The following is a 15,550-nucleotide window of genomic DNA, read 5'->3' as shown; positions in this document are numbered from 1 at the left end:
AATCCCAGTTAAAAGTTAGATACCTGTCCTGTAATTATCCACAGTATATGCAAGTAGGAATTGATGGGCTTGTGAAAAATGAAACACAAAATAAATGAGGGAATGGGCAACACAGATTCTGTGGTCTGAGGGCCTCCATCTTGTGTAAAAAAAATTAGAAATATCCTTGCCAATACAGTTGTCATCAAAGGAACAGATAAAACACCATTGTATGCAGTTTTACTCACCAAAAATAAGAGTAAGATTAAAAGCCAAGCATCATTGTCCAGGACATTACTGCAAAAATTTCCCCAACACCAAAGTGCTTCATCAATTACTTTCTACCATGTAAATCTTTGTGGTTGTGACGTTATGAAGAGTTACATTTGCTTAAATAGTAGTGAACAGGTTTGAATATTTCAGCAACAGCTAATCCAGTATTTTACTATGTTTAAACCACATTTCAGACATTTGATCACATCATTTAACATGGCACCAAAAGCAGAAGTACATTTAGGTGCACTGCAGGTAATATCTTTCATCAGAGATGTTAAAACTCAAAAATTGCTTGTTCTTTTGAATGAATATCAAAGATAGGGCAGCACAGTTGGCTTAACGGTCAGCACAATACATTTTTTAAAAATATTTTATTTTAAATTTTTGAACATACATGGAGTCAGTTACAAAACTGAAGATACAAATAGAAAATAAAGTTAATCCATTATACACCTCATGATGGTTAAATCCCCCACGACCACAACCATTTCCCACCCTAGAAACCCCAAAAGGAAAAAAAAAGGATAAGAACAGAGAAAAAGAAGAAAAACAAGGAAAGCAAAAAGGATTGCCAAGAAAGTGTCACTCACCTCACAGATCTCCAATATATATTGTATTTAATTCTTTGGAGAAGGTTAATGTAATTCTCTAGGATTAGAAAAATGTCTAAAAATTTATACCTGAAATTTATAAATACAGGTGCCAAATTTGCAATATATATTTCTTAATTTATAAGTACTGTATATTTCAGTATACAAGACGAGCAGCTTAAATTGACCCCCAATTTTAAGTATTTTATGTATATCTGGCATATAAGTTCACAGCCATTTTTCGGGTTGTCCAGTCCTCCCAGGAACAACCAAAAAAATTTTTTTAAACACCCCAATTGCAAGTAACAAAGCTGTAAATTAAGTTTAAAAAAAACACCTCGGCCTACCAGACAGCAACCATAGAGCTGAAGAGGTGACATCGTGCTCCAGGCAGAAGCAGAAACCCTTGCCTACCAGGCAGCAGCAGCGACGGCCCATGGAGCTGGAGCGCCGACATTGTGCTTCCGGCGAGAGAAGGAACCTTGGCCTACCAGGCAGGAGCGGCACCGGTGACCTCAGGGTCCCAGATAGGAGCAGTTATGGCGGCCACCAGCAGCAGGGAGGTATCGGGGAGCGGCAATGCCAGTGATAGAGAGGTACTTCCAACATTGACTTATACACTGAATTGATATCAATCTGGGTTTTTTTGGTGAATTTAAGGTTTCAAAAGTATATCCAGCATACAAGTCGTCCCCCCTTTTTTACAAAATTTTTAGAATTTCACAACTCAACATACACCGAAATATATGGTAATCTTCTCAAGGGGAACATAACTATGCATTTTGTCATTCCTTCATGCCATACCTAAATGTAAATCAGATTTCCAAGTAACTACTATACATTTTCTTGCCACTGCTAATGCTAGTTTGACAAATTCTACTTGGTGTTTAGATCATTTCAATTTTGATTTCGTCCCTACAATAATTCCCCAATAAAAATAATTCTGGATTTTGTGGAAATTTAATTCCTGTAATAGGTTCTTAAAAAATTCCTAAATCTGTCCAAAAAGGTCTTATCTTGGGACATGACCAAGTCAAATGTAAAAAAAAAAGTACCTACCTTTTCACCACATCGAAAACATTTATCTGATAAATCTGACTTCAACCATTTAATTTCTGCAGCTTGAGATACAAATGATGTAAAAAAAAATTGTATTGAACCAACCTGTGCCTTACATTGATCATACTATCTTTACAAAGATCAGTTTTGTTCATCAATTCTAATATTTAAATCTGATTTCCTCAGCACAACCCCCCTTTGACAGCATCAATGAGCTGGGTTCAAATCTGCTGATATCTGTAAGGACATTGTATGTTCTCCCAGTGTCTGCACGGGTTTCTGCCAGATACTCCGGTTTCCTCCTACGTTCCAGATATAAGGGGTTAGTAGATGTGGGTGTGTTTAGATGGCATAGTCTCATGGGCCAGAAGGGCTTGATACCATGCTGCTGTATTTTTAAATTAAATTCCATGACAGTACAAGTTGTGCAAGGGAGTCCAACATTTATTATCATTAAAGTAATGGTCAACATGTATTTTTTTCCAACAAAAATCACAAGCAAAGAAACAGTCTGCCTCAGTCTATTTACATTTTTGAGCAAATATTGGCTTTTAGCTTTATTGCAATACAGGGACCCTACTTCATCCAACTAAATCAAATTTGTTTGCAATGTCATCAGATTTCAGAAGCCACTATGCAAATAGCTTCAGAAGACAGTCAGAGAAAATAAGCAAATGCCATTCCTTAAAAATATTGATGTTTTAATATAATTATGGATTAGATATAGTTAATCTCTGTATTACTTTGAACAATATCATATAGATATCAATGAGTTATATTTTTCAGCTATATCCCATCCCAGTATCTTAAATTCGATCGAAAATATTTGCAAGGAAATGAAGGTTACACTGGTACTAAACTTTAGAAAGTTTTTCACAATTTTAGAAGTTTCAGATCACCAGAAATAGAGCTCCAGAGGCACACAGGAAAAACTTTATTCCTCACATCAGTCATCATGCTCCTCAATTTAAATTTTAAAATTATTTCTAATTTTAGAAATTGACTACTTTTCTCAAATGCTACAAATTCAAGACATTTTAATTTGAAAACGGGTATCTTCTGTGTTAGCTCAACTAATGTAAAAGCAAAATCATTACACAAGATTAGATAATTGTTCAGGACACCATCATATTAATTTAAAGAAGATTTTTTTTTAGTCAATCATTTCTGCACCCTCACCACCCGTAGCATCAACAGAAATGTGAAGGTCCTCCAACATTTCTGATAGACTTATCTGGGGTGCACCATCATCAGTGTCACTTTCAACCAGAACTTCTGAGGAATCTGTGAATAAAAGTTAGTTGCGTTTACCTTAATCAAATACAGTACTGCAATTTTTATTAATTGAAATTCATTGTAACAGTTTCAAATGGAACTGTTTAATACTATTTTAATTATTATTACTAATTTAAATTTAGTATAAAAGGAACAGTCTGAAAACTCGATACATGAGATGTCAAATAATTTACAAGTATCAACAAGATAGTGGACCGAATATGCAAAGTCTCAACTTGAATTCCAAAACCTTATAAATATATTAAGCACAAGACGGTAGCTAGGGAAAGACTATGTTCCCTCAGAGACAAAAAGGGAAATCTTTGTGTATTGCCAAGGAATATTAGAATGAATACCTTACATCAGAATTCACGAAGATGGATGGCAACAATCCATCTTAATTAAGGGAAGCGTACACAATCTGGAACATGTATGCATCAGGAAAGAGAAAAATATTGATACGCATCAAGGTGAACAAATCCCCAGGACCTGATGAACTCTATTCCAGAGGGCATTATGGGAAGCAAGCGCACAGATTGCTAGGGCTATGACTGAGATTTTTGTACAATTTTTAGCCATGAGTGTGGTACTGGAAAACTATATGATAAAGTTGTTTGCATATTGAGGAGTGGTAGGTATAAGCCAGGAAACTTGTATCCTACATCAGTACTAGAGAAACAATTGGGGGAAAAAAAATTCTTAGAGATAAGATTTGATGACATGGAAAGAAAGGCCGACGAGGGAGAATCAGCTTGCTAATATGCATGGGAAATTCTGATTCAGGAATACAATAGTCTCTTGAGGAAGTTAACATGAAAATTGATGAAGCCGAGGCAGTGGATGTGGTATATGTGGACATTAGAAATGCTTGTGATGAGGTTGCACATATGATGGTTCACAAAGTTAATGCACATGGGGTCCAAGATATTTTAGCAAACTGGATCCAACATTGGCTTGGTATAGGAGACAGAAAGTAATGCTGGAGGATTGTTTTTATGACTAGCAGCCTGGAACTGATGAGCTACTACAGAGATCAGTGCTGGGATCAGACACACATGTTTTAAAAATGACAGATGAGAATACCTTTGGTCTATTTTTTCTGTTTTCTGATGGAATAGAATCCAGATGTGTGAGATAACACATTAAGGATCATCTAATACTGGATGGACATATACAGCCAACAGTAGGAACTGTAAAAGGGGATCTTGGTTACATAGGTTTCTGAAAGTGGTGAGATATAGGTGAAGTATCCAGTAAAACAGCTAGGGCAGATGTTAAATATATTGGTGCTGCCACACTTGGAATGTGCAGCTTTTCAAGAGGAGTTTGTGGAGATTTTGTATGTCACCAAACACTCTTGAAAATTTCTACAGGTGTAATGCTGAGATCATTCCAACTGGGTTATGTCACTGTCTGATATGGAGGTCCAATGCAAAGGAAAGGAAAAGGCTACAGAGAGTTGTGAACTCAGCCTGTGCCATCATGGGCATTAGTCTTCACTCCATTAAGGGCATCTACAAGAGGCGGTTTCTCAAGAAAGCAGCCTATCATCAAGAACTCTCACCACCCAGGCTGTGCCCTCTTCACACTGCTGCCATAGGGAAGGAGAAACAGGAGCCGGAAGATGAACACCCAATATACAAAAGCAGCTTATTCCCCCTCCGCCATCAGATTTCTAAATGGACAATGAACCAGACATTACCTCACTTCTTTCACACAATTTTAATTACTTATTTAAGATGTGATTAATAGCGATTTTGCCCCCATAATGCTACTGCAAAACAACAAATTTCATCACAGTAAAGTTCTGATTCTTGTCACTGGACCATAAAGAGAATGTGGCCACATTGGAAAGACTGCAGAAGAGATACATCGAGATGTTACCTGCAATGGAGGGCTGAGAAGGCAGTGGGTTAATTTTATAGAGGAGTACAAAATTATGAGGGGTATAGATAGGATAGTTAGTCTTTTTCCAAAGACATAAGAATCTAAATCAAGAGGACAGGTTTAGCTGAGAGGGGAATTATTTAAAAGGTGATCTGAGGGCCAAGTTCCCCTCAACACCTCCCACCCAGAGGTTGGAAAGAATATGGAACAAGTTACAATAACAGGTGGTAGAGGCAGGTACAATCAGTTTTTAAAAAACATTTTGACAGATATATGGATGAGAAAGGAATAGAATTTGCATCAGTCAGCATGGGCAAGTCCACCTGAAGGGCTGTAACTCAGAAGTTTTGGTTATAGTACAAGATTTAGAACTAGACACAGCTAACAAGAGAGCTTCCACAAGAATTGCACAAGTCCTTCAAATGATCAAATCAAGCACCTTTCTCCATGAACTGCACATTTGCAATACAAAGAGTGATATTACCATTCTCACATCCAATAATAAAATCAGGCACTGGACACACTCCAATAATGTTTAAAAAAAAACCACTGCTGCATGCATTCTTGTTTACTACTTTGGTTTTAAACTAAACAACTCTGAATATGTAACAGGAATGAAAACAAATGCCAGTGGTCTGTTGAGGGACAACTCTCATTTCTCCAACTCATGCCAAGCAGGTGTATGACATAGTCCAAGGACAATCTTGAACGTTCACACAATGCTTCTCCAAAATGTACAAATATTTGGATGGAATTCAGTCAGAATTTTTTTTTTTTTTTTTTAAACTTTGCAACAAAGCTAAGGAATCCATTGTAACATATTTCTGTTAAATTACCCAGGGATGGATGGAGGGTGGGGTGGGGGGTGCAGCTGGTGGGAGAGAGAAAAAATTTCTATTGAAAATAATCTTCTTCGCCTACATTGACATCAGTGCTAATTTCTTCCACGCCATTTTATGCAGCAAACCTCAATATGAAACTTACCCTGATAAATATTGATGTTTTTTCTGATGATATCATCATCTTCAAGGTCTTCAAGGAATTCTAAATATTGTCTAGAATATACAGAAATTTTTGTTAGTTCATATTCACTGCATTATATCATTCGACCACATATTTGATCCTCCTCAGTTACAGATGCTGGTATCTAGAGCATAAACAATCTGCTGTTTTGATGGAAGATTTCCAACCCAAAATGTCGGCCACTCTTTCTCCCACTGATGCTGCTTTAACATTACAGTGGTCCATATTATTATCAATTTAATGTTAAAGTGGTAATAATATTTAAAATGGGACAATATACCATTTTAAATTATTACCACTTTAACATTAAACAGGATAGCTACTCAGTTTCTCCTTTTATATATTTTTAGGTTCCTTGTACAGTTGTAATTTTCTTTCAACATGAAAACAGGTGCATACACAAATTCAATAAATCAAAGGGTTTAAATTCCTTCAGTCTTCCTTTACATTTTACCAAGTTAATTTATGACGGAGAAACATGTGGTCTGTCTATCATTTACTTCTATGTTTGTGTAGTGAGGTTTCTACAACCCTCTGTCTCATCACATAAATATATCATCTCTGCAAGTATAATTCAAAAATAGTCATATTAGGGCAATAATGAAAGTTTAACAGCACTGGTTGCTTTCAGAGCAAGAAAAGATAAGTAGATTGTACCTTGTCATCTACCAGCATGTAATCAACTATTAATTTTAGCATTATTAGTTCAACCTAATGACAATTTCAGAACTCAGATAATTTCCAGTAATTCCTTTTTAAAAAAATAAAATTGATCATGAAGACCAAATACACTTCCTTGAAATTTTATTAAAAACATTCTCATCCCTTGCTACTAATTTTATGTTTCCTAGTCATTTGTCTCTGATATATAATGCTGTCTGACCCAGTTTCAAAAGTTGCATCCTGTTCATCATCAGGACTGATTTCCTTAATGTTACCTATTTTCATCATTGCTTCCTCATTGAGATCTCTATCAGTGCTTCTGTAACTTCCAACTTGACCCTCCTGATAATCTCCATTTTATTTGCTAAACCCAACCAACAAACTCAAGCACTTAAATCCTTATAATTCAATTCTGATTTAAGATTGAAATGAGGAGGCCCTGCTTCTTCCAGAGTAGTGCATCTGTGGAATTATCTACCTATGAAAGGAGTAGCGTTGCAGCATTAAAGATATTTAAGACAGATAGATGTTTTCATAGTAGGGGAATTAAGAGTTATGGAGAATGCGGAAGCAAGGCTGTTGGGTGTATTTGATGCAGAGAATGATAGTAAATCAGGGAATCAAGGGGTATGGGGAGTAGGCCAGGGAGTTGGAGCATAGATCAGTTCATGATAGAAACCTGGTGCAGATTCGATGGGTTGACTGGCCTACTTCTGCCCCTATATCTTGTGAAAATCGGCTAAGTGAAGCTAAGATCATGGCCAGGACACACATGACCTTATTGAATGGCAGAGCAGGCTCCTTGTATTCTTATGGCTGCTGATATTTTCAGATATTTTTAATCTTTAGAACTTCTTGATTGTTGATACAGTTCCAAATATCTATTTAACATGAGATACTGGAGGATGGGAAATCGTAAACTGGGACTATACTTTTCATCATCTGTTGCCAGGTTGTCCTCCTGGTCTTTTTCAAGTTCTTTAAGCTTCCAGTTCCTGCGATGCTGCCGTCTAACTCGATCATAGCTTTTTTTAATTAACACCTAAAGAAAAAAAAACTTATTTGTCAGTAAATGTCAATAGTTTAACTAAAATTAGTCCATCCAAGATAATTCTAAAGTTCAATACTTTCCAATTTGCTCAAATTTGTTAACAAAGTTCAAATTCCATACATTTTAACAACTATTGTTATTTTGGTTAGCCCATCCACAAGCAAAATCAGCTTGAAATGTTTCATAAGACTGTGGTTGTAAAGGATGAAGAAGTCGGGAATAATGTTTAAAGCCAATTTTAAAGAGCTTGTTGAAAAGATTCACTCCATGAAGGACATCTACAAGAGGCAGTGTCTTAACAAAGAAGCCTCTATCCTCAAAGACCCGCACCAGCCAGACCATGCCCTCTTTCCTCTGCTACCAGAGAAAAAGGTACAGGAGCCTAAAGACGAGCACTCAGCGACACAAGGACAGCTACTTCCCTGCTGCCATCAGATTCCTAAATAATCAATGAACCAAAGACACTGCTTTACTTTTCATGCACTATTTTTAAAAATTTATCTTTGTAAAAGTCTGAATGTTTGAACTATGATACTACCGTAAAACACTGAATTTTGTGACTTGTTCATGACAATAAATTCTCAAACATTAATTACAGTTTAGCATGTATTTGTTCAAATATTGACAGATCATCAATTTTAATTTTCAGGATCATCCTATACAATGGCATATACAGTACTTTTGGAAAATGAGCATGAAATAGGTGAAACGTATAAAACTCAAGGCTGAGCAACATAAACAGAATTTTTTCTGCAGCTAGAGTGTAGCTAAAATAAATGTACTGATTGTTTTTTCATATGCATACAATTACATTAAAGAGCTTCAGTGTTAGCTGTACAAATAAAAAAATTTAAAAAGCAGCAATATCTACAATCTATAAGAGGTATAAAGCATTATTATGGGAGCACCAATTCCATTCTAAGGCCTGCACCATCAAGATCCAAGTCATTTCTTCAAAGCCCAGCAAATTATCTGATACCAATAAGATTTCAGCACAAGGATTGAAGTAAAAGAAAACCTCGCAATTTGGAAATGGGCTATGAAATATAAACATACTCATGTCTCCCACACACAAACATCAAATTATAAAAAGTGTACACAAAAAAATTAATGAATTAAGCAAATCCTTTTAGATTAATCTGTTATTAATTGAGGAATTTACAAGTATGCTCCCCAATCTCTTTATTTTTGAACAGAACATTGTTATTTTCTTTGAAATTATCAACTATTATAAAATGGTGTGCAAGTTCAATGTCATAACATTAAATCCATACTATCAGTTAATAACAAAAATATTTCGATCATTATTTTTCAAGAATGTTTCTTACCACATCAGGAATTCGTTGCGGATTCATTTTATTCACATAATCATCATTGAGATTTGAATTAACCAAATCAAACCTAAAATTAAAAGCAAAGTTTTTTTAATTGAAATTGATTTTTCACATGCACAAATAAGTCATTTATTATTACAGAAATTATACTACTGTATATACCATTGTATAGGACCCTGGAACTTCCACCTAAAATGTTGGCTTTGAGTGATACCCTTTAAATAAGATGACCCTGCTCCCAAAAAAATCAGCTCTTACCACTGACCAGTGAATGCTGTTAAAGCAAATCACAATATTTTAAATAACAAATTATCATTTAAGTTTATATTTCATTTGCATATTTTAAAATAATCCACTGTCGGCTCCTGTAACAGACTTTAAAACCTGCACAGAGCCAACAGCAGTCGGACCAGGTGGATGGACCCTGCGGAGTAACGGTGAGAAATTGCAAGTAACTAACAGGGCATGCGCAAGATTGCATCAGAGCTGGCAGGAAAATGACAGAGGTGTTGCGGCTTCATTGTCAAGGTAAGAATTTTAGACTCTTTCTATAGGATGACCCTGATTTTAAGGTGAAAATTTTGTTTTGGATCGTCCTATACATTTTTAACTCTTTTTCAGAATTAGTAATTATGAAAAAACAAAATTCAACAGTATTAGTATATCCACATAAAATGTAATTCAAACTCTACCACCAAGAAATTACTTCACATCTTAAGCTATAATGTTTTTAGTTAACCATTCTTACAAATGAAATTACTCACCCCAATACCAGATCACCATGATTAAGCAAATGACCTAAATGAGTTCGACAATAATACTGTTGATTGGTGTTCATTTCAGATGTCTTTTGTACCCAAACCTCAGCCAATCTATGCTAGAATAAAAAATATGAAGAACTTTTAGAAATAAAAAATTACAACTTTGCAACCTGAAAAATCATTTTTGCAGTTTACTTTAGCCATACAAAAACAAATGAAGGTTACAATTACAATCATGCGTCACATAATATCCATTCGGGCAACGTCCAACTGCATATACATCCATGATCCTATAGATTATAAGAGTTCAGAAATCCCTATTGGAGAATCGGATGTAGCCAGATCTTGCTGAACTGTACCAGAAGCAGCCTCCAGACTTACCCAACACTATGTTAGTGTTGCAAGCTCCAGCTGTGGTAAGTACAGATTACATATTAGCCTCTATATACAGTAGTGTATATTACAGTACAACTCCGATTATCCAAATGGTTGGGACTGGGCCTATGTTGGATAAACTTTTTTTTCCCCCCTCGGAAAACTGCTCTTTTTTTTTAAAAAAAAAGTGCAGTAGCAAGAGCAAATCATTTGTAACAGTGTTTAAAATACAACAAACAACAAGGGAAGGCTTTAAGCATTAAAATAATGTTTAAATCTCAGCAAAAAATGCTGGCCACTGCTGATCACCAACACCTCCCCACCAAGGTCCACTCTGCCACCTGCAGCCTGACATCCCCGGTCAGTCTGGCTCCAAAAATTTTTTGGATTAAATGAGGATTTCTGATTTGTTTCAGATATCCTCATTTAGCCAAAAAATGTTTAAATTTTCAGCTAAATGAGGATTTTGAGATAATCCAATTTTGGATAATCAGAGTTCTACTGTATATTATGTATACAGTATTGTACAGTATTAACCTTAACCCATATATTACCTTGCCAGATAATTAGCTGAAATACAGTATTGTATGTGCACAGTATCTTGGCTATTTAGTCAATACAGGCACACGACGGTATCCCATATAGCTATAATATGGTGTTCGCATCATGTCCAATTGCATTAAATAATGTCCTATTTCACAGAATGCATCATGGATGTTAAGCAATGCATGACTGTAATTTTACTGTCGCTATGCAATCTTCCAACACTTATGATTCCTACAATATCAAGAAAGGGACCCTAAAAATTCTACTGACCTTTAAATGTACAAATTTAGAAGTATATCAAAAAGTGGTTGACAGCAAACAAAATAGCAAAACTAACAGACCAAAACACTAAACTGTTTTAAGTTTGGGATTATAACATCAAGAAAGTAACCTATTACACAGAAAAGAATTTCTATGAAATCAGTTAAAAACTAATTTATTTTAACTTTCTGTTGGCAGTTTGGTATAATGGAGCAAAAGCAATATTGAAAAAGTTGCAAAATGTTGCTCGGCACATCACATCACAGAAACTGAATCTTACAAATTAGACACAGGCATATAAGGGTGTATTGGATACATGATCAAAGAAGCAAATTTTAAAAATGCCTGAAAGGTGTGAATGGAAATGCAGAGATGGAGATGCTGAGGAAGGAATTCTAGATTTTCAGCCATGTCTTATTTATCTCCTAGATGAACAGAATTTGACAGGAACTATATAATCAATGACCTTAACTGATCAAGTTTATAGAAGGTAGAATATACATATTATCAAAATTTGTTTAAAATGTGAAAATGCATGTGTAATGTCAGATAATTCTTCTGTTTCAAATCTAAGAAACAAAAGTTCTATTTTCTTCAAGAAGAATATAAACATAGAACATTTCAGCACAGTCCAGGCCCTTTATCCAATGATGTTGACAACCTATACAAACCTACTCAACATACTAATCTTTCCCTACCTCACGACCATAATCTGCTATTTTTCTTACATCCATGCATCTTAGAGTCTTTTCAGTGTCCCTAATGTACTAGCCTCCACCACCACCCCTTGTGATGCTTTCTAGGCACCCACACCTTGTTTAAAAAAAAAATGCCCGATGTCTCCCCTATATGTTTCTCCCCTCACCTTGTACAGATGTCCTCCAGGGAAAAACATTGTAATCCAAAACATTTTTTTTTAAAACTGGGAGCACAGTTATGGAATTGGGGAGTAAATGGTCACTAGGATAGAAAATGGATGAATTCCTTGCCTCGTGGATGCAATTAAAGAGAATCAGCATTGACAGTTAGTTATGGGAAACAATATCTAGACATCCAGACTAGGTAAAAGCATAACAAAAATCAAAATGAAAACACAGAGGGCAGCAGTTTCTCACAATTTTGAAAGCGACATTCAGCAAATGGATGTTAATTACATGCATGCTAATAGCATTAATCCTCAGTTTAAATTTAAATTATTAGAAAAGGTTTTCATAAGGATTAGGGGCCTTTTCTTCAAATCAGAATCTTTATACCATGGAGGAAACAACTGATCCCAATGAGTCCGTAACAATATCATAGAGCAATCTGGTCAATCCAATTTCTTGCATTATTCTCTGATCATCTCAACTTCCAGTGAATTGCAGATCATAACACACTTCTTCAATCCTCTCCTGTATCATTCCATGCTCACAGTTTGCAAACAACCATTAATTACAATTTGCTGGTTTCTGTTCTTGAGTCAATTTTTTTTTAAACCAATTGCCCTGAGGCCCACCCTCCATCCTGTACCATAGTTGCTCTATGGTTAGTAAGGGATAACTTAAGGTGGTACATAAGTGGAGAAAAAAGATTGAGAAGCACCGATCTACACATTTCATGAGCTAGAACTTTGTTAACAACTCTATTATGTTCTACTTTTCCAAACACTTCCTTAATATTCATGTAATCAACATACACCACATTCTCATCCCTAACTTCATTTCGAGAAAAGATTTAGGCAGAACTTTTTGCCATCTCCATTTCTAATTCCTTTAACAATTTGCGGTTCAAGGTATCTACAACAGGCAAAATATCCACTAAGTGTAGCCGATCTTCCCATGACATCCTGCCAATCAGATTTTACTATTCCCCTTCAGTGTCTCTACCATCTTCACTTTTGGTGATATTTTGTTAGCAACCTCTTGTCCAATTTTAAAAAAATGCCATTACAAAATACTCTCAAGCATTCCGGACTTGCCATGCACAGAGAAACAGGTCGTTTGGCTCAAGATCAAAACACAGAAATGCTGAAGGAACACAGCCAGTTTCACAGCATCCCCAGAAGGTGAAGATCAATTACCAACGCTTCATCCTTAAGGTGTGAGTGAAAAAAGTCAAGCATCTGAATTAAATGCCAGGGAAAGAAAGGCGGAAGAATAGGAGGGAGAAGAGTACAGACCAACAGACAAAAGGGTATTGATTGGATAATGATAAGAGGAAAGGTGAGAAAATAGTTTGGCTCTGTGAAAGAAAGAGGGAAAGGGAAGAGAGAGAGAGATATTAAGAAAAGGAGACAGGGAAAGAAGATGGGAGGGTGAAACAATGGAAACAAGAGAAGTCAAAGTCAATACCATCCGGTTGGAGGGCACCCCGACAGAAGATGAAGTGTTGTTCCTCCAATTTGTGGGTGGTCTCAGTCTGGTAATGCGTGAGGCCATGGACAGACATATCAGCAAGGGAATGGAGCAAGGAATTGTAATGAGCGGCCACTGGGAGATCCACACTACAGTGGTGGACAGAGCCAAGGTACTCAATGAAGGTGATGTCCCAGTCTGCGTCCAGATTCTTCTACAACGGGAGCACTGGACGTATAAGATGACCACTACAAATTCACAAATGAATTTGAGTCCCCAAATGGTGGTGAGGGAGGGGTGTGTGTGCAAGTGGAGCATTTTCTATGTCACAGGTGCAGGTGCCCGGGGGGAGGGGGAGGTGAGAAAAAAAAATTGCTGGAGAGGGAGGAGTGGACAAGGATGTCACAGAAGTAGCAGTCCCTGCAGATGGCAGAGAAGAGTGGTCTTCCATGCCATATCATTAGAGATGTCCTTCTTCTTTGAACAACATGGCTTCCCCTCTACCACAATCAACTCGGCTCTCATGAGCATATCCTCCACTACCCGCACATCAGCCCTGGCCCCTACATGCAACAAGGACAGGATTCCCCTTGTCCTCACCTACCATCCCACCAGCCTCCGCATCCAACACTTCCTCTGCAATTTATACAACCTACTACGTGATCCTGCCAGAGAACACATATTCCCCTCTCCACTTTCCACAGGCACTACTCTCTCCATGACTTCCTCGTTCACTCCTTCCTCCCCACACACTACCCGTGACCACAGGAGATGCTCCACTTTCGCCCACACCTTCTCCCTCATCACTATTCAGGGACAGTCCTTCCAAATAAAGAAAAACGTCACGCGAATCTGCAGGGGTCATCTATTGCATTCGGTGCGCCTGTTGTCATCACCTCCACATCAGAGAGACTGGGAGATTGCTTCATTCAGCACCTCGGCTTTGTTTGTAGAGTGGATCTTCCAGTGGTTACCCATTTCAATTCCCCGCCCAATTTCCTTGCTGACATGTCTGTTCACGATCTCATGCATTACCAGATTGAGACAACCAGCAAATTTGGAAAAACAACACCTAATCTTCCGTCTGGGCACCCTCCAAACAGATAGCATTAACATCGACTTTTTCTCTGGTTTCCATTAATCCTCCCACACCACCCCCTCCCCATCTTCTTCCCTCTGTCTCTTTCCTCTGGCAATGTGTCTCTTTAAGCCCTTTTATAGAGTGAAAAAATGTGACCTAAATGGCTGAGATACTCTGCCTTTACATCGCAGAACTTACCATCATAAATGCTCCATGAGCGGCTCCAAGGCACCAACTCCAATCCCTCTTCAACCTAGTGTCAGCAGTGGAGCGGAGTGGAGCGGAGCGCTCTGTCATGCATCATGAATGTATAGCTGCTGCAAGTGGCTGGCTAGGGGCGGGTTGATGATTTCGCGATGGGATCATCCCGCAACCCAGAACATAACAAAGCCATTTATCTGTGCTAAACAGTTCGGGTCAGGCAGAACCCTGGGTAATTCCTGCAGACATTTGTCTAATGAGCCTTCCCTGAGGTTGTTGCTCCTGTGATAGTTCTTCCACCCACCCCATTCCATGCACAAGGGGGAGTTTGCCTCTCTAGGGGATGCATGGCTGGATGCCAGTTTTGGGCTGACTTCATGCTGTGGTCCTGGTCTTCAACGATCCCCTTCCCCCATTCTCTACCTTCCCCCACCAGTCACCCCAAGAGAGAACTCTGCAGTCAAGGATCAGAGGAGGAAATGGAAGGTACCCTGAGGAGAAGCACCCTGTCAGCTTCACATGCTGGAAAGGTGGTACTGAGAGGGTGTGCTGGTCACAGGGAGGAGCTGGCACACATCCCCAAGGACTGCAGGCACTCCAATCTCCTTCTCTAGCTGGTGGTGGTTGAACTATGAACTTGCTTCACCCCCATCAGCAACATTGGGTGCGGTAGGAAGGAGGGGAGATGCAGTAAATGGCCTTCCCACGCATTCATGGATAAATCTGCTTCCTTCCCCCCCCCTCCTCCCTCCAACCAACCTAAATCTTGTTGGGGGTGCCTCCCTCCCTACCCCACCGTCACCCCGCCCCCAAGAGAGAGCTCTGCAGTCGGTGTGGGTTGGGGGGGGGGGGGGG

General features: G+C 38.0%; 1 protein-coding gene across 1 annotated transcript in view; it reads right to left on the bottom strand.

Moving 5' to 3' along the window:
- Nucleotides 1-2,327: 2,327 nt before the first annotated feature.
- The window catches only part of nmd3 (NMD3 ribosome export adaptor), a 48,758-nt gene continuing 35,535 nt past the window's right edge, over nucleotides 2,328-15,550 (bottom strand). Inside the window, exons 11-15 of the mRNA XM_069896798.1 lie at nucleotides 9,902-10,014; nucleotides 9,132-9,204; nucleotides 7,685-7,794; nucleotides 6,051-6,121; nucleotides 2,328-3,188 (exon numbers count right to left, since the gene is read on the bottom strand). Of these exons, the coding sequence (XP_069752899.1) occupies nucleotides 3,058-3,188; nucleotides 6,051-6,121; nucleotides 7,685-7,794; nucleotides 9,132-9,204; nucleotides 9,902-10,014 (498 nt within the window). The 3' untranslated portion in view covers nucleotides 2,328-3,057. The remainder of the gene's footprint in view (nucleotides 3,189-6,050; nucleotides 6,122-7,684; nucleotides 7,795-9,131; nucleotides 9,205-9,901; nucleotides 10,015-15,550) is intronic.

Source organism: Narcine bancroftii, chromosome 9 (assembly GCF_036971445.1).
Source record: "Narcine bancroftii isolate sNarBan1 chromosome 9, sNarBan1.hap1, whole genome shotgun sequence".
In the NCBI taxonomy this organism is placed as follows: domain Eukaryota; kingdom Metazoa; phylum Chordata; class Chondrichthyes; order Torpediniformes; family Narcinidae; genus Narcine; species Narcine bancroftii.
The sequence above is the reverse complement of the archived record's forward strand: the minus strand, read 5'-3'. Positions and strand labels throughout refer to the sequence as shown.